The following is an 18,755-nucleotide window of genomic DNA, read 5'->3' as shown; positions in this document are numbered from 1 at the left end:
ATTTAATCTATTTAAATTTAATCTAAATGAATTAAATTTTAAATTAGATATGGCATCTACCTTCAAGCAGTTTATCATCTAGTACAGGAAATACTTAGAAAGAAAAAAACACTAAGGGTCAGGCTTAACCTTGGTGGATTAAGCACTTGAGGAAAAAGGAGGTAAAAAAGTTCACGTTACCAGTCTCTTCCTCATTGAGTAACTCCTGCCGCCAATACTCCTGAGCACTGACTGTGTATACCAAATCTGAGGCTTCTAGAACCCTGGAGTCAGTAGGTAGTTTTCTCTGAAATGAAATAGATACTCACTGAATACAATGACTCAATTCGTAGAAAGCAAAAGCAAGAAGTCAATGGACACTATAATACCCTCTAGTAAACCCTAACAGGCTCACTTCTAGCTCCTTAAGAATTCCGGGAGAGATAACAATGTAACAAGGACAAAGTAGTTGGGGTTTCGTGTCAGGGTAGAAAATTTAGAAGGTGCTAACAACATTATCTTGAGAGAGCATCTTTGTCTATCCAGCTGCACCCATGCCAGTAATGGCATCTTTATTTCCCTCGGTGGCCATACTTTTAGAATATAAAAACCTTGAGGTATCCCCAGGCTGCCCTTCCTCCACCAAGAAGAAAAATCATGTGCCAAATATTCTTCCTCATGCTATATGCCTAGGTAAGCCTAGCTGACTTATAGCTAGCTGGCGCAGTGGATAAAGTCCCAGGTCTGGAGTCAGGAAGAGTCATCTTCCTAAATTCAAATTTGGTCTTAGACACTTACTAGCTGTGTGACCCTGGGCAAGTCACATAATCTTATTTGCCTCGGTTTCCTCATCTGTAAAATGAACTGGAGAAGGAAATGGCAAACCACTCCAGTATCTTTGCCAAGAAAACCCTAAATAACTGAAAATGATTCAACAACAAGTTAAACTACTCGTCTTACAAAGCCATAAAGTGATGATAAAACTCACACTAGAGACTTTAGGCCATGTAACAAGAACAAATCTACTATGCTGTATTGAGTTCTTCTGGACACGATGCCTCTCAATGAACAAACTAAGCCATGCCATTCCCAATGGGCCACCATAGCTGTTGTAGATGACAGCTCACAGTACAAAGTTTTTGCAGAGGTTTTCAACAAGCGCCATATAGTTATTCATAATGCCCCCCCCCCCACCTCATCCCACTTTACCTTTTAAAGAAATATTTTGCTACTACAGAGGAACTGTAAGTTAATAGTTCACCAAGCCAAGCCTCTAGAGGGTGGAGAGGGGAAGGGGGAGGGGGAAGCTAAAGCTGTATGTTCCCTTGCTGCTAACAAACAGGGTCATCCACAGTTTTTTTTCAATCATTTCCACATAGTCCCCAGAAAAGATATTGCTGCTGCTAAGAGTAGCAACAGCCTTCTAAGAAAGAGATTATTTTGAGAGAAAAAAATTAGAGATATCCTCAAAATTTCAGGGGAAGGGGAGGAGATGTTGAAGAAGGATTAATTTACAAAAGAGAAAATACACAGTGAACGCACCTTCAGTTTTTCCTTGAGTATCCTGTTCTTTTGCAGATTCACAGTCTCATTTCTTTCTAAAATTGCCTCACGCTGACTTTCAATCATCCGCTAGATGGTTAAAAGAAATGCAAGTATGTGAATAATTATTATGATTACAAATAGCTATGATATATTATTTATTCTATATGATACGTTATTACAGTTTATATTATATATTAAGTAATATACTAATGCTACATATTATATTATTTACATAACACTGTTAATTATTACTAGCTAATGCTAATATTATGATGATTATATTATCATATGCTACATATTATATTATTTATATAATAGTATTTACTATTACTAGCTCAGCTAGGTGGTGCCATGACTAAACTCTTGGGCCTGGAGTCAGGAAAACCTGAGTTCAAATCCATCCTTAGACACTGACTAGCTGTGGACCCCAGGTAAGTCACTTAATCCTGTTTGCCTCAGTTTCCTCCTCTGTAAAATGAGCTAGAGAAGGAAATGGCAAATCTAATTTCTTTCCAATATCCTTGCCAAGAAAACCCCAAATGGGGTCACAAAGAGTTGAACATGACTGAAAATAACTGAACAATTTATTGTTATTAATGATTATATAATTGTGCTATATAATTACAGCAATTATATTTTTGTAATACTATTATCATTATTAGGGGTAAGTGAATGGAACTTTGAACCTGGAGTCAGAAGATCTAATTTCAAATCTAGCCCCAGACGCTTACTAGCAGTGTGACCCTAAGCAAGTCCCTAGTCAAAGCTCTCTCAGCCTCAGTTTTTTCACTTGTGAAATGGGGATAATCATATCCATTATCTCATAGGGTCATTGAGAGGATCAAATGAGATAAAATAGGTGAAGAACATTGAAAACTTTAAAGAGCTAGATAAATAGTAGTTACTGTTATCAAGTATATTAAATAACAATGACTTCCATTTACATAGTATTAAGGTTACTGCAAAATATTTTACATATATTCATATATAATCTCATTTGAATTTCACAACAACCCTATGTGGCAGTTATAACATTTTATTATCCCCATAAAGAAAATAAGGCTAGTAAAAGCTGAATAATATGCTCCAGGTCATGCAGCAAGTAGGTGCTGGACAGAGGATTTGAGCCCAGGATTTCTGGCTTCCTTTTCCAGCTTACCATCCACTATATTATGCTGCCTCTCCCATAGTCTGTTAAATCTTAATTGAATGTTTCTGCAACCATAGCTAACAAGTAATTGATAAAGATGGACTATCAGACAAAATGAAGTTTACATAGTTTATATTATATAATATATGATTGCATTATATATTATTACATCATATACTATGTTTCTATATTATATACTATACTACTTATATATTAAATATGGTTTATATTACAATAGATCATATAAACAGAATAAATTTTATTCTGAAGTCACAGAATCTTAAGAATTAAGGAAAGGATCTCAGACAGAATCTAGCTCAAACTCCAGTCCACTGCCAAAAGGCCCTCTACAGAACCCCAGAAAGATTCTCATCTTGTTGTTGTTCAGTAGTTTTAGTCCTGTCCAACTCTTTGTGACCCCATCTGGGGTTTACTTGGCAATGATACTGTCATTTTTTTCTCCAGCTCATCTTACAGCTGAAGAAACTGAGGCAAACATGGTTAAGTGATTTGCCCAGGGTCACACAGTTAGCAAGTGTCTGAGGCTGGATTTGAACCCAGGTCTTTCTGACTCCAGGATCAGTGCTCTATCCACTGCATCTGCTAGAACATTTCCCATGAAAGGGAGTTCACTGCTTTACAAGGTAGCTGGTACCTTTGTTGAACACATCTAATTTTTAAGATAAAGTTCTTTCTTATAAAGGGCTGATATTTGCTCCCTATAATTTCCACTCAGCCTTACTTCCATAATCCAGAACAAAACAAAACATATCTAAACCCTTTTCCAAATGACAGCCCTTCAGATATTTGAAGATCCTATCCTATCTCCCTTTAGTGTATGCTGCAAAAGTATAGTACAGGGAAGTCCTCTTACCCCACCCCTGCCCTGACTTTTATTAAGTACCTATTATGATTTTAATTTTTTAAAAATTTTAATTTTAATTATCTATTAATATTTTGTGCTAGGTATTATGAATACAAGATGAAATTGACAGTCCCTCTTCTTAAAGAGCTTATAATCCATGAGAAAACATGTATAGGAATGGTAAATAAGTAACCTCAATAATACAGCTGTTTCTATTTGAAGGTATAAGGAGAGACATCATAAAGAGGCCAATGCTAGTTACAACACTGTGTAAGAACTCTCTCACACTGGGTCTTCTGCCTTCCCTAACAACCTTGCCTTGAGCTCTCTGGCACTATGCCCATGAAATGGTACTGCCACCTGGAAAGACAAAATCTTACTATTTCTTTCTCTCTTTTTTTTCTCTTTTAGGAGCATTATTTCCTTCTACCCCAAAATACAGTATCACAGGATTTATAGCTATAAGGGATAGATAAGGAAACCAAGACCCAGAAAGGAAAAGAAACTCACTCAAAAGTCACTCATTCATCCAGGTAGTAGAAGAGTTGGACTTAGAACCTGTATATAATGTAGATTATTGCTGCTCCTCATGCATGGCAATATGACATCTCCTAACTCCATGTCTTTGCACAGGCTATGTTCCATATTTGGCATATTGTCCTTCTTCACCTCCACCTCTTGGAATCTCCCTTCAATGCTTGGTAGCTCCTAATCAAATCCCTTTCAATTCTCCCATTTGCTAGTGCTTCTCTCCACCTTCCCCACTCCACTAAACCACTTTGCTTATATTTTGTGTTTATCCATGTAAATTATTTCTTCCCAATAAACTCTAAATTCTTTGAAAGCAAGGGAATATTTTTTTATCTTTGTATCTATTCCCTGAACCTAGCACCATACCTGGAACAAAGTAGGCATTTAATAAATGATTGCTGAATTGCATCAAATTATATAAAGGGTTTCATTTGAAAGGAAATACTTCATACTCACATTTTCCCCTTTTCTTTCCCTAAAAAAAAAATTAGAAAGAAAAAGAAAAATCTTTTTAGTAACACATTTATGGTTTTTAGCAGAACCTCTGGATTTGGAATCAGAGAACCTAAGTTCAAATCCTGTCTCTGTCACTGACTACCTGTCTGATCTTGGGACATCACATAAAATCTCTGGGATTCAGTTTCCTCATCTGTTAAATGAAAGGGTTGGATTAGATGGCCTCAAAGCTCCCTTTCAGCTCTATATTTGTGATCTTAAATAAAGAAGGACAAACTCCTCTGGCAGTAGACACCACTTCTCTGTTCCCCATCTGGCTCTGGATAAGTCATAAGTCATAGACTGTAATCTCCTGGATAGCAGGGCTTATCCTTCTTTTTACTAATTGTATCACCAGCTCTTAACACAGTGCCTGGAACATAGTGGGTATTTAATAAATGTGTATTGACTACCAAAAGTTTATTTTATAGAGCTAGAAAAAATAATATCAAAATTCATCTGGAAGAACAAAAGGTCCAGAATATCAAGGGAATTAATTTTAAAAAATGCTAGAGAAGGTGATCTAGCTATACCAGATCTTAAACTGTATTATAAAACAGCAATCACCAAAACTACTAGGCATGGCTAAGGAATAGAGGGGTAGATCAGTGGAATAGGTTAGGTACTCAAGACAAAGTAGTCAATGATTATAGGAAACTACTGTTTGATAAACCCAAGGACCACAGCTTTTGAAATAAGAACTCACTATTTGGCAAAAACTGCAGCAAAAACTGGAAAATAGCGTGGCAGAAACTGGGCATAGACCAATGTCTGACACCATATGCCAAAATAAAGTCCAAATGGGTACACAATTTAGATATAAAGGCTGATACTATAAACAAATTAGGGGAGCAAGGAATAGTTTATCTGTCAGATTTATGGAGAATGGAGGAATTTATGATGAAACAAGAGATAGAGAACACTATGAAATGCAAAATGGATAATTTTGATTACATTAAATTGAAAACTTTTTACACAAACAAAGCCAATGCAACCAAGATTAGGAGGGAAGCAGAAAACTGGAAAACAAGTTTTACAACTAGTGTGTGTGATAAAGGCCTCATTTCTACAATATATAGAGAACTGAGTCAAATTTACAAGAATACAAGTCATTCCCCAATTGATAAATGGTCAAAGGATATGAATAAGCAGTTTTCAGAGGAAGAAAATAAAGCTGTCTATAGTCATATGAAAAAATGCTCTAAAGGACTATTAATTAGAGAAATGCAAATCAAAGCAACTCTGAGGTACTACATCACACCTATCAGACTGGCTAATATGACAAAACAGGAAGATGATAAATGTTGGAGAAGATATGGGAAAGTTGGAACACTAATTCATTGGTAGAGTTGTGAGCTGATCCAACCATTGTGGAGAGCAATTTGGAACTATGCCAAAGGGTTATAAAAATGCACATACCCTTTGACCCAGCAATACCACTTCTAGGTTTATATCAAAGTCCAAAGAGATCATAAAAATGGGAAAAGGACTCACAAATATAAAAATATTTATAGCAGCTCTCTTTGTGGTGGCTAAGAACTGGAAATGAAGGGGATGCTCATCAATTTGAGAATGGCTGAACAAGTTGTAGTATATGAATGTAATGGAATCCTATTGTGTTATAAGAAATGATGAACAGGCAGACTTCAAAAAAACCTGGAAAGACTTATACAAACTGATGCTGAGTGAAGTGAGCAGAACTACGAGAACATTGTACACAGTAATAGCCAAAGTGTGTGATGACTAACTTTGTAAGACTTAGCCCTTCTCGGCAATGCAAGGACCTAAAACAATCTCAAAAGACTCATGATGGAAAAATGTCATCCACATCCAGAGAAAGAACTAAGGAGTCTGAATACAGAGCAATGCAGACTGTTTTCTTTGTTTGTTTGTTTGTTTGTTTTTCTTTCTCATGGTTCCTCCCATGATTCTAATTTTTCTATACAACATGACTAATGTGAAAATATGTTTAATAGGAATGCATATGTAGAATCTATATCAGCTTGCATGCCATCTGGTGGGGGGGAGAGAAAGAGAAGGAGGAGGAGAAAATGTAAAACTTATAGAAGTGAATGTTAAAAACTAAAAATAAATAAATTAACTTAAAAAATAAAATAAATGTGTATTGGATTGGATTGGATGTGCCCATTTGAGATCTCTTTCTCTTCAAAATACTGACCCAGGGTCTTGGTGACTAATGAAAATACAAGAGCCTTTGAAAGCTGAAAAAAAATGTTGATATAGGAAAGGGTGATTATGAAAAACAATAGAGTTGGAGGTTAGGAGGGAACATTTTCAGGAAAAATATTATCTTGAATGTGGAGTAATTTGGATCCAGTAGGGCAGAAGGATAAAGGGAAAACTTAAGTGGGAAGCAACTATCTCTCAGAAATAACTTCCCCATCCAGGGCAATTACATGTCTGATGTCCATGTTACCTAATTATATGTTCCTGAAGTTGCCATTGTTTAGTTGTTTTCAGTCATGTCTGAATCTTTGTGACCTTTTTGGGGTTTTCTTGGCAAAGATACTAGAATAGTTTGCCATTTCCTTCTCCAGCTCATTTTACAGATGAGGAACTGAGCTAAACAGGGTTAAGTGACTTGCCCAGAATCACACAGCTAGTATTTTAAGGCTGGATTTGAACTCAGGTCTTCCTAACTCCAGGCCCAGAGTTCTATCAACTGCTCCACCTAGCTGCCCTGAAGAGCTGTATGTACATATTGCTTGGAAAATAATATTATATCATGAAATAGAAAGTATGAAGAATTCAAGAAAACTTAGGAAAGTTTGTATGAGTTGATGAGAAATGAAATTTTTGAACTGAAGTTTTGAAAGTAATTTACATGATGATTACCATAAGCAAAGGAAAAGAACTCTGAAAGATTTAAGAATGTGATGGGATATTGCTTCATTATAAGAAAGGATGAAACAATAACTATACAGAAGGATGGGAAGACATCATCCTCATAGCTAGCATTTATATAGCACTTTAAGGTTGGCAAAACTCTTCACAAATTTTATTCCATTTGGGATATTATATTTCTTGACTTCTCAATGGGTAAGGACAGGGTAGAGAGAAGAAGAGAATTTGGGACAGAAAATTTAAAAATAGATAAATAAATGAATGTATGATACTGTGAAAAAATTAACTCATTTCACGCTCACAACAACCCTGGGAGGTAGGTCCTGTTATTATTCCCATTTCACAGACGAAGGAACTGAGGCAGCCAGAGATTAAGTGGCTTGCTAGACATATTTAATGTCTGAGGCTACATTTGAACCCAGGTCTTCCTAACTCTAAGATCAGTGCTCCATCCTCTTTACCTCTTACCTGTCAAGTAAAGTAAACAGAGTCAAAAAAACAATTTGTACACAATGAGTATGACAATGTAAATGGAAAGAATAATTGAAACTGAATGCTGCTAAAATATAATGATTAAACTTGGCCTAAAAAAAAAAGATAAAAGAAGGCACCTCCCTCCCTTATTTGCAGAGATAGGGGACTATGGGTTTGGAACATTACATAGAACTCTATCTATAATATAACATGCAACATATATTACACATGGACTTGGGTGGTGCACTATTTAGTTTTGTTTAACATTCCTTTTGTCTTTTTTATTATTTGTTACAAAGGATGGCTTTCTGGAAGGACCAGGGTAAAAGTTATATTGGGAAAGGTAGGAGATATTTTTTTTAAAGCTATCAATTTTTTTTAAAAGACTGGGAATTCAAGGGAGAACTATAACTGGCAACTAAGAGCCAAAACTGCCAAAGAGCAGTGCCTGGGGGGTCAGCTGAGAAAGCTTCCTAGCAGATACCTTTTCCTTTGTCCAATGAAGAGCTGAGGAGAGGACTCCATGAGGAAAGAAAGGCCATTGAGACCCTGAGATACTAGAGACAGGAGCTACGTTGGCCACAAGTATGCCTCGCCACCACTGTACTCTGTTTGTGTCCACAGATAATGTGTATATTTGTGAAAGAGAGTGCCCTATGTTTATGGGGGAAAGTTTTGAACACTATGTAGTTTTTTTTGTTTTTGTTTTTGTTTTACTGTGCCAAATTGGTAAATGTTAGTTGCTATGAGTTACCTGGATACTGGCTGATTGCATATTACCTACGGTTATCCCTAGAATTTCAAGTAGTCGCCCCATTGAGAACCCAACCTGACAATCTTTAAGCACCAAACTGGAGAAGCAACCTACACAGGGTACTAAACTAAGTATGTTAGAGCTCAGAGGAGACTCAGAGATCACCTAGTCCAGTCTTCCCCATTTTACAGATGAGGAAACTGAGATCCAGTGGGCTTTAAATAACTTACCCAATGTGATAAAGTGAGCCAGAATAAAGCAGCAACTAGAATCAAAAGTTGCATTCTTTGCCTACTATATTTTACATGCTTTAGCAACTTGCATTTTCTCACAAAGGATTTGGACCTGAAAGAGACCTTGGAGATCACCTAGTGCAACTCCCTCCCCTTCATTTTATAGATGAGAAAAATAAAGCCCAGAGAAGCTAAGTCACTTACCCAAAGTCACACAGACAGAAAATAGCTGAGATAAGATTGAAATTCAAATCCTCTGGTGCCAAATGCAGTGCTCTTTCCATTGCACCCCACTGACTCTTTAAAGAAGTGTGAGTGAGCAGCACAAAGGGAAACCCAAGACCATACCTTAAGTATTCTGGCAGATAGAGTTTATCACACTTTGTGACCACCAGGGCAATATCTTGGCAGACTCCCCGCTGGCAAGCTTTGATACTTTCACAAAGAAGCTCTTCATGGATATTTCCGCCAGAAATTCTCTCAATGTCACTGATCACCCAGATCACAGAACACTTATCAATGGTCTGGAAAGCACCAACAACACATTCACTTGAACAACAACTGTAAAATACAAAGAGTTAGTTCTTGGGCAATATCCAGCAGTCCAGAAAACTAGTTTGAGATCCAGACATACAACCAGGAGAATGACGGAGTCAGTTCAGACCTGCTGGAATGCCAATTGTGAAATTTTCATTGTGAGTGTTCACACCTGGGAAATCGGCAAAAGTTGCAAATCAGGGCTGGGTTTATTATTTTGTTGACTGTCTCAACTTAAGAAAGAGATACAGAAACTGTTAACAATGAAGATGAAATTTTAAAATGTGTCATGCTGAGCAGACAGATTTCAGAAAACCTTGAAAGGCTTACATGAACTGATGCAAAGTGAAGTGAGCAGAACACTGAGAAGAACATTGTATACAGTATCAGCAATGCTGTGCAATGATCAACTATGAATGACAGCCCTTTTCAGCAATGCAGTGACCCGAGATGATTCCAAAGGATTCATGATGAAAAATGCTATCCACCTCCAGAGAAAGAACTGGAGTCTCAATGCAGACTGAAGCATACTATTTTCTTTTATTTTTTTAACATGATTTTTTTCTTTTGGCTTGTTTCTTCTTTCACAACATGACTAATATGGAAACATATCTAAAATGACTGCACATACATAACCTATATCAAATTGCTAATTGCTAGGGAGGGGGTGGAGAGAGAGGGAGACCTATTAGAACTCAACATTTTTTAAATGACTGTTAAAAATTGTCTTTATGTGTAATTTTAAGAAATAAAATACTACTTAAAAAAAGTAGTACTTTTGGGGAATTTTGGTATTTTGGAGAGCCATTGTTAAATAATGATCAACACAGCCCTGGTCCTTTTATATGCTTTCTGTATTTGTATGTGTGTTCTTGTGAGTCTTTTGCACCATATGTGAGATGAAATAAAAACTGTCCTATTCTTCTTAAGTATTTATTGCCTTAAGCATTTATAAGGGAGGTGATGACCCTGCTACCTACACTAGCAGAAATCTATACGCAAGTTAGACATATGCCACAACTGAAGATTTTCCTGAAAAAACTCTGGGTGGAAGCCTAAAGAGGCAAAGAAAATAACATTATTATGGGGTGACATCAGGGTTTGGGCCCCCTTTGTATCTGTGAGAGAGAGAGGTAGAAAGGATACAGAATCACAAAATTTGAGAGTTGGAAGGGACCTCAGTGGCCAAATAGTCCAAACAATACACGAGAGAGGACTGAGGAATTATTTAGATGGGAAAGCAACAAGTAGTCCGAAATACACTATTGGACTGGTCTTCCCAAGTTAACTAAGTAGACGTTGATCTAAAGATGAGGAAATGGGACCCAGAGAGGAGTGACTTTCTTAAAATCGCCCTGCCAGACAATCAATAACGAACTTAGAAACAATAGGACAAGGGATCCCAGAGAGTTGCTTAAGGGACTTGCCCAAGGTCACATGGGTAGTTTTATGCTAAGGGGCAACTAGCAGAAATTATTCGCAGTTATGCCAGAACTCAGCAGGAGATGATGAAGGAGAGATGATTGAGGCAGGGAGGGAGGGTCTCATGTGTCAGTCTCAGATCACACTGTTCAGAGGAAAAGAATTTTTTACCTCCACATGTAGATGATATCTCCAAACCACAACTATTCTAGAGAGCAGTAGTCCAAATGCAGTGTGGGCAGGACTAGGGAATTAGTTCAGACTGTCCTTGGTGGGGCTTTTTTTCTCCCATCTGGATCAGTTTATTTTTCTGTTATTAGTGGCCTCTGAAAAACTACCCAACTGAGTAAGGTAAATGCTTGGCTGTACTGCCAAGCCAAAATAACCACCACATTGGCATAAATCAGGTGTCCCTTCCCCCCTCCACCCTACCCCCACTCCTCTGTGCCCACCCTGGAATTCTCTCTCTCCCACCTTCCAAGTATAGACAACCCTAGGTTCCTTCAGGGCTCAGCTCAAGCACCATCTGAGTCCTAACACCCCGAGCTGTTAGTGACTTTAGGGGAGCCACTTCAGTTACCTTCCTGCCCAATTTTCCTCATCTCTGAAATGAGGGGTTTGGATTAAATGACCTTTAACCATCACCACCACCCTCCAAATTACATTGTATATTATTTGCATTTACTTATCTATGTACTTGATTTCACCTGCCACCTAGAGGCAACTAACTAGGTGGTGCATCAGATAGAGTGATGGACCTGGAGTCAGAAAGACCAGAGTTCAAGTCCATCCTCAGATACTTACTAGCTGTGTGACTCTGGGCAAGTCATCTCAGTCTACCTCAACTATAAAACAGAGATAATAATGGCACTTCCTTCCCAGGGTTGTTGGGGAGATCAATGAGATAATATTTGTAAAGCATTTAGCATAGTGTCTGGCACATAGTAAGAGCTTAATAAATGATTGTTCCCTTCCCTACCTCTCCCTTCCCCAACCCCCAGTAGAATGTACACTCCTTGAGATTAGGGACTTTTTCTTTGTATCCCCAAACAGTATCTAGCAGAATGCCTAGATAGAACATAGTAAGCATTTAATCAGTACTTCTGAGATTGAATTCAATTGAACTCATAACCACTCTCATTGAGGGCCTGCACATGAATGTGTAGAGATGCCATTTGGGTCTACCTCCCTGAGCTCTGTCTCTGCTCATAATGCAATAGAAATAGTATCGACTCTGGAGTCAAGGGGTCTTTGGTTCAAACCTCTCCTCTGCTACCTAATTACCTGGGTGATCTCAGGCAAGTCACGTAACATGATTCTCAGGGCCTCAGTTTCCTAAGAAAAAGCCTGGCTTGAAGAGAGAGGTTAAAGCTCCAAACACCAAACCAAAGCCAGTCAGGGCTGAACACAAATAAAGGCCCCACAGCCCCACAAATTGCCTAAATCCTAGAATTCTTTTCCCAGGAAACAAATGCTCTGAGAAAATGGTTTTCATCTTCCTTCAAATGACAATAGCTCACATTTTTATAGTGCTTTTCTCACTAACACTTTAGAGGGCAGCAAGAATACTTAGTATTATCTCCATTCTACAGATGAAGAAACTGAGATCCAGAGAGGTGAAATAACATGCTAGAAAGAGCCAATGCCAGGACTCAAACCCACATCTTCTGATTCTAAGGCTAGTATTCTTCCAACTTGCCATTTGTTAAGTCATTGAGCTGAGAGACATTTATTAAGTGTCAGGGGTCATGCTAAGCCATGGGGACACAAAGAAAGGTGAGAGATGGTCCTGCTCTCAAAAGGCTCACCTTCTAATGGGGCAGAAAATACACAAACAACTGTGAACAAACAAACCATAGACAGGATAAATTGGAGAGAATCAACAGAGGGAAGGCACTAGAATTAAGAGGTATTGGGGAACGCATCCTCTAGAAGGTGAGATTTTAGCTGGGCCTTAAAGGAAACCAGGAAAGCCAGGAGATGAGGAGGATGAGTATTCCAGGCGTGGGGTACCCCCAGAGAAAATGCACAGTCAGGAGACAGAATGTCATGTTCGAGGAACAGAAAGCTGGCCAGTGTCACCATTGCTCTAGAATCATAGAATCTAAGATTCAGAAGGGACATTCCACATCAAATGGTTAATCCTCCTTATTTGAGAGATAAGAAAACTGAGGTGCAGAGAAGCTAACTGACTTTGGACAAGTCACTTACGGTCTCCAACCCTTCACTTTCCTCTTTTGTCCAAATGGGCATGATTATACTGAACCATCTCCTTCCCAGGGCTGTTGTTGACTAAAAAAAGTCCTCTATGTGTGTTACTTGGTAAACCATAAAGTCTTATGGAGATGTTTAAGTTGAGAGGCATTATAGAGACTCAGTCTCAAAGGTAGGAAGACCAGGTTAAAGACTCCAATTTGCAAAGTAGGTGCCCATCTGCATTGGTAGAGGGAGCTCACTCACTTCTTTACACCAATGAAATCACAGGTCCAGTCCCTATCCACAAGTCTTACACACAGATATGTATGTATGTACGTATGTATATATATATATATATATATACATATATATATATATATGTATATACTTTTATGAACAGACAGAGAATGATATATATATGTGTATACACAAGTATATATTTGAATGTTTATATATATGGGTATATCTGTATCTGATATGTGCATGTGTTATATAAATACATATTTATATGCATAAACATATCACATATCAGATATATTCATCAATATATGTCACAGATGAAGGTGATAGAGATATATACATATATATATATATCACATATCAGTTGCATATACTCCTATATATCACATATAAAGGTGAAATATTAGGTACATATAATATATAAACACCCATATAGATCACATGTAAATGTGAGAATATATATCAGACATTCAGGAGTGTTATTATTTAGTCCTGTCCAACTCTTTGTGACACTATTTGGAGTTTTCTTGTCAAAGATAATGGAGTGGTTTGCCATTTCCTTCTCCAATAGAAGGCAGCTAGGTGGCACAGTGATTGTGCCAGACTGGGAGTCAGAAAGAGCTGAGTTCAGATCTGGCCTCAGACACTTACTAGCTGTATAACCCTGGGCAAATCACTTAATCCTGTTTGTCTCGGTTCCCTTATCTATAAACTAAGCTGGAGAAGGATATGGCAAACCACTTAGTATCTTTGCTAAGAAAATCCCAAATGGGGTCATGAAGAGTCACACATGACTGAAAAGCAACTGAACAATATCAGATATACATACCCATAAAGATCACTTACAAAGATGAGATATATATGTCACATATATATCAGATACACATACTCTTAAATGTCACATATAAATGTGATATAAATATATCAAGTATATATCACACCCAAATATATGTGTATATAGGTATAAACACATATGTATGAGATTTAGGGATAAGAACTGAACCTATGGTTTCATTGGCAAAGGGAGCTCTGTCTACTAATGTCAGCCTGTACTTCTCTGCTACTCATGCTGCCTGTCACAGTGCTCCCTAGATACCTGTGAGTCTAAGTGACTTCCCCATGACCAAGTAGCTGATATGTGCCATAGGCAAGACTTTTACCTGGGTCTTCCTGACTGCAAGGGCAGCTCTCTATCCACCTCAGCATAAAGAGCTGGCTTGGAACTCAAGAAAACCTGGGTCAAGTTTCCCTTCTAACACCAGCAGGCTGTGAGACCCCCTGGGCATGGCACATAATTTCTCAGTGCTCCAGGCAATTCTTTGAGATTAAATTGCTAATCTGGACTGGTAGAGGGTTTCCTATTCCTATAAAATATAAGGAGAGAAATACATAAATGTTAAGTTACTATAAGAAAGGCAGCGTGCTATAGTAGAATGAGCATTGAACTTAGAATCAGATCTGGGTTCAAGTCCCAGCTCCAATATTTATTAAATGACCTCATGAGTTTAGGTCAATCAGAATCTCTCTGGGCATCAGTTTCTTCATCTCTAAAATGGGCATGATAATAATATACTGCCTACTTTATAAGGTTGTCTTGAGGTTATCCACATTGTTGCTGTTCAGTCATTCAGTTGTGTCTGACTCTTTGAGACCTCCTGTGGTTTGTTTGGTTTTTTGTGGGGGAAGACCATCAGGTTTGGGTGGCTAGTCCAGAGTCACTCATCTAGTAAGTGTCTAAGTTCCTCCTGAGTCCAAAGCTAGTATTCCATCCATTGCATCACCTATCTGCCCCCATATGGGGTTTTCTTGGCAACAATACTAGAGTGACTTGCCATTTCCTTCTCAGTAGATTAAGGCAAACAGGGTTAAGTGACTTGCCTAGGACCACACAGCTAGTACATATCTAAGTTCAAATTTGAACTCAAGTCTTCCTAACTCCAGGTCCAACATTCTATCCATTGAGCCATCGAGATGCCTCTTGCTTGGCACATAGTAGGTGCTTAATAAATTCTTGTTGACAGAGGACAAAGTAAGATAATGCATGAAAGGGCTTTGTGACAGTTATTATAATGATATTACCTGAGCTCACACAGTTTACTAGTGGCATATGAAGGATTAAGTTAGTCCAAGCCAAGGGTATGTTGGAGCCAGCACTAACAAGTGATTGTTAAATTTTCAACGTGAGCATTTACACCTTGGAAATCAGCTATATATTGTCACAGGGCTTAACTTGTTTTGTGGATTGTCTAGACTAAAGAAAGATGAGATTTTTTTTTTTTTTGCCAGACAACCCATTGTTGTAACATCCACCTTCTTCCTTAGGGTTTCGCTCCCTCCTCCCTCCTTGACTACTCTGATGCTAACTCCTAAACTCTTCCTGTCCCATTGGCTGTGGGCCACTCCATCTCTGGCTCTTGGAATGTGTGTCTACTGCTCCCAACTCTATATCAACGCTGTGCTTAGTACTCAGAGGCCAGAATGAGAAGAACATATTTTCATGAGCGATTAAAATTCCATAATCAAGAAGCAAAGCACCCTTTAATAAGGTCTGAGGGAAGAGATGATTGAAGAGGTTGAAAGAGTTGAAAAATAAGGAGAAATTACCCTTTTCCACATTTCGTCTCTTTTGCTATTAAAATCACCTGTTCCAGGTAAGTCTACGAGCACCACACCTTCTGGAAGAAGCCCTGACCTGGGAAGAGTCACTTCTATGTATTTAATCAAGGGCCAGATTTGGGTCTTCTCTGGCCCCCCATCTGTATTCCTCATCTGAGGCCGGATGTAAGGGTCCAGTTTTACAGAGAGCTCATTTGCCTGAAAAACAGAGAAAGAAGAATAACAGACATATATTCCCATATCCCCATGGCCCATCTTTTCCTGGCATTGATGGTTGCCCAGATGTGTCAAAAGAATATTATATATGAATCATATTAGGTAAGCATGAGAAATCTCACACCAGTCTAGCTACATGACCATGATCATGTCATTTAATTTTTTATCGTTCATTTTATTTTATTTTTCAATTAAAAAGCATTTATTTTCTCTCCCTCTCACTCCATGCTCTATTCAAAAGAAAAACAAAATTATTGTAACAACATATGTACAGGCAAACAAAATGAATTTCTACCTTGTCCATGCCTCATTCTGCATCCTGAGTTTATCTCCTCTCGGTCAGGAGGCAGTTAGTCATCGAGTGGATCAGTTATTAAAGCTGTTTCTCTTTACAATGTTGTTGTTATATAAATTGTCCTCCTGGTTCTGCTCACTTCACTCTGTATCAGTTCTCATAAGTCTTTCCAGGTTTCTCTGAACCCATTCCTTTCATAATTTCTTAGAGCACAGTAATATTCTATTGTATTCTATACCCTAATTTTTTCAGCCAGGAGATGAGCATCTCCTTAGTTGCTACTTCTTTACCACTGTAAAAAGCATTCAAATCACTTAAACCTGACCTCGAGAGTCAATCCTCTCCCTGAGCCTTAGTAACAAAGTAAGAAAGGGAGTCAGTCTAAATGACCTCTGCCACAATTCTAATTAGAGAATCTTCAAAAGAGTTCTAGAGTCAGGTGAAATACACTCTATGTCACTGTTTCTAGATAAAAGTGGTATCACTGGGAGCATTCACATAGTGAGAAAGAGGTGAAATTATTTCCAGTAGACAAGTAGGCTTGCCACATTTGGGGTCCTAAAGCAGTATGGGTTGTTTCCAGAAAGCAGAATCTGGACTAAGTATTCTCTGGGGTACAGGAAAGGAAGGGCTGCATTTAGTGATGTGCTGTTAAATATTTAACACCCAGCTATTCAGAGGGGGAAAGAAGTATACATGATATACTTTTAAGTTTAAATCACATTATTAACATCTTCTCCATTAATTTCTTAAGTCTTGACAATCAACAAAACAATAAATCAAACCCTGATTTGTACTTAAGTGACTTCTGAGGTGTAAATGCTCACACTAAAAATTTAACCGTGGGCTCTGAGAACCTGTAAGAGCTGGCTTAGCCCTGGCTATACTGTTTGGATCCCTGAGAAGTCTCAGATGGGAGTGTCTTTGTGTTGCTTCTCTGGTACTCTATCCAGCAGGAAGGAGGCTAGGGAATCCATCTGTAATTATGTTTCTCCCTCCCCACACATCTAGTAACTGAGGGAGGGAATTTAGGAAGTTATTTGTAGGGGGATGGCTTAGTCTGTGATTACAAAGCAACTGTGATCCAGACTAGGCTATCTCCCTGATAAAGTAACTGTCTGAGACTCTACCCAACTACCTCAGAGTAGGTTTGAATATCTATGTTGTTGTTCATTTTCAGTTATGTCTGACTCTTTGTGACCCCATCTGGGGTTTTCTTGGCACAGATATTGGAGTGGTTTGCTGTTTCCTTTTCCAGTTCATTTGACAGATGAGGGAACAGGCAAACAGGGTTAAGTAACTTACCCAAGGTCATACGGCTAGTAAGTGTCTGAGGCCAGATCTGAACTCAGGAAGTTGAATCTTCCTGACACCACCCATGGCACTCTATCCACTGTGCCACCTAGCTGCATTCTGCTATAACAGAATTCTAAAGTCCCTTCTAGTTTTATAATTCAGTGATCCCATGATAATGGAATCCTAAAGCTCAGGCTGGAAGACACCTCAGCGGCTATCTAGTCCAATCTACTTATTTTGAAGGTGAAAACCAGGGAAGTTAAGTGATTTGCCCAAGGTCACAAGAGTAGGAAGTATTGCCAGAGGGACTTGAATCCAGTCCTCTTTAGAGCACTGTTTAACTGATTTAGATTTCATAATAAGACTCTTCTTTTTTCCTGTGGCTGATGTGAAAATTCCAATAACCAGTATGACATAGATGACCGGAATTTGGGTATACTTCTTAGTCAATCAACAGCATTTAATCAGCACCTACTATGTGCCAGGCACTGAGAGCTAAGCTCTGGAGATGCAAAGAAATGCCCTATTGAACCAAAAGCATTTGATACAGCATCTAGCCTCAAGCCCTTTCTTTTACTATTTTATACATTCAGTACAGAGAGGCACAGTGGATAACGGCTAAAGCTGGCATCAGGAAGGCTACCATCTAATCTCATGCCTGTTACTACTACCTGTGTGATCAGCTAAATTGCTTAATCTTTCTAATCCTCAGTTTCCTCATCTGTAAAAAAAAAAAAAAAAAAAGGATATTTGGATGAGAGGGTCTCTAAGATTCCATCTCAACTCTAAATATAATGATCCTATGATCTTATGACCTCTCAGAGCCTCAATTTCTTCATCTGTAAAATGGGGATAATAATAAAAACTGCTTCACAGGATTGTCATGAGGATCAAATGTGAAAATATTTTCAAAGAGCTTCACATATCTTAAATGATAGGTATTATTACTACCTATAATAATAGCACCCATCTCAGGGTTGTCCTGAGGTTCACATACATTCACTATACATGAAGTGCTTTGCAAATTTTAAAGTGCTATAAAAATA

At 38.2% G+C, this 18,755-nt stretch overlaps 1 protein-coding gene across 2 annotated transcripts in view; it reads right to left on the bottom strand.

Moving 5' to 3' along the window:
- The window catches only part of NUGGC (nuclear GTPase, germinal center associated), an 88,104-nt gene that overhangs the window by 46,826 nt on the left and 22,523 nt on the right, over positions 1 to 18,755 (bottom strand). For both annotated transcript variants that reach the window (XR_011972402.1, XM_072633821.1), the window contains exons 6-10: positions 15,891 to 16,100; positions 9,240 to 9,415; positions 4,527 to 4,545; positions 1,522 to 1,611; positions 181 to 286 (exon numbers count right to left, since the gene is read on the bottom strand). Coding sequence is in view for 1 of the 2 variants with exons in the window: in XM_072633821.1 (XP_072489922.1) it covers positions 181 to 286; positions 1,522 to 1,611; positions 4,527 to 4,545; positions 9,240 to 9,415; positions 15,891 to 16,100 (601 nt within the window). In the remaining variant the exon portion in view is untranslated. The remainder of the gene's footprint in view (positions 1 to 180; positions 287 to 1,521; positions 1,612 to 4,526; positions 4,546 to 9,239; positions 9,416 to 15,890; positions 16,101 to 18,755) is intronic.

Source organism: Notamacropus eugenii, chromosome 1 (assembly GCF_028372415.1).
Source record: "Notamacropus eugenii isolate mMacEug1 chromosome 1, mMacEug1.pri_v2, whole genome shotgun sequence".
NCBI lineage: Eukaryota > Metazoa > Chordata > Mammalia > Diprotodontia > Macropodidae > Notamacropus > Notamacropus eugenii.
The sequence above is the reverse complement of the archived record's forward strand: the minus strand, read 5'-3'. Positions and strand labels throughout refer to the sequence as shown.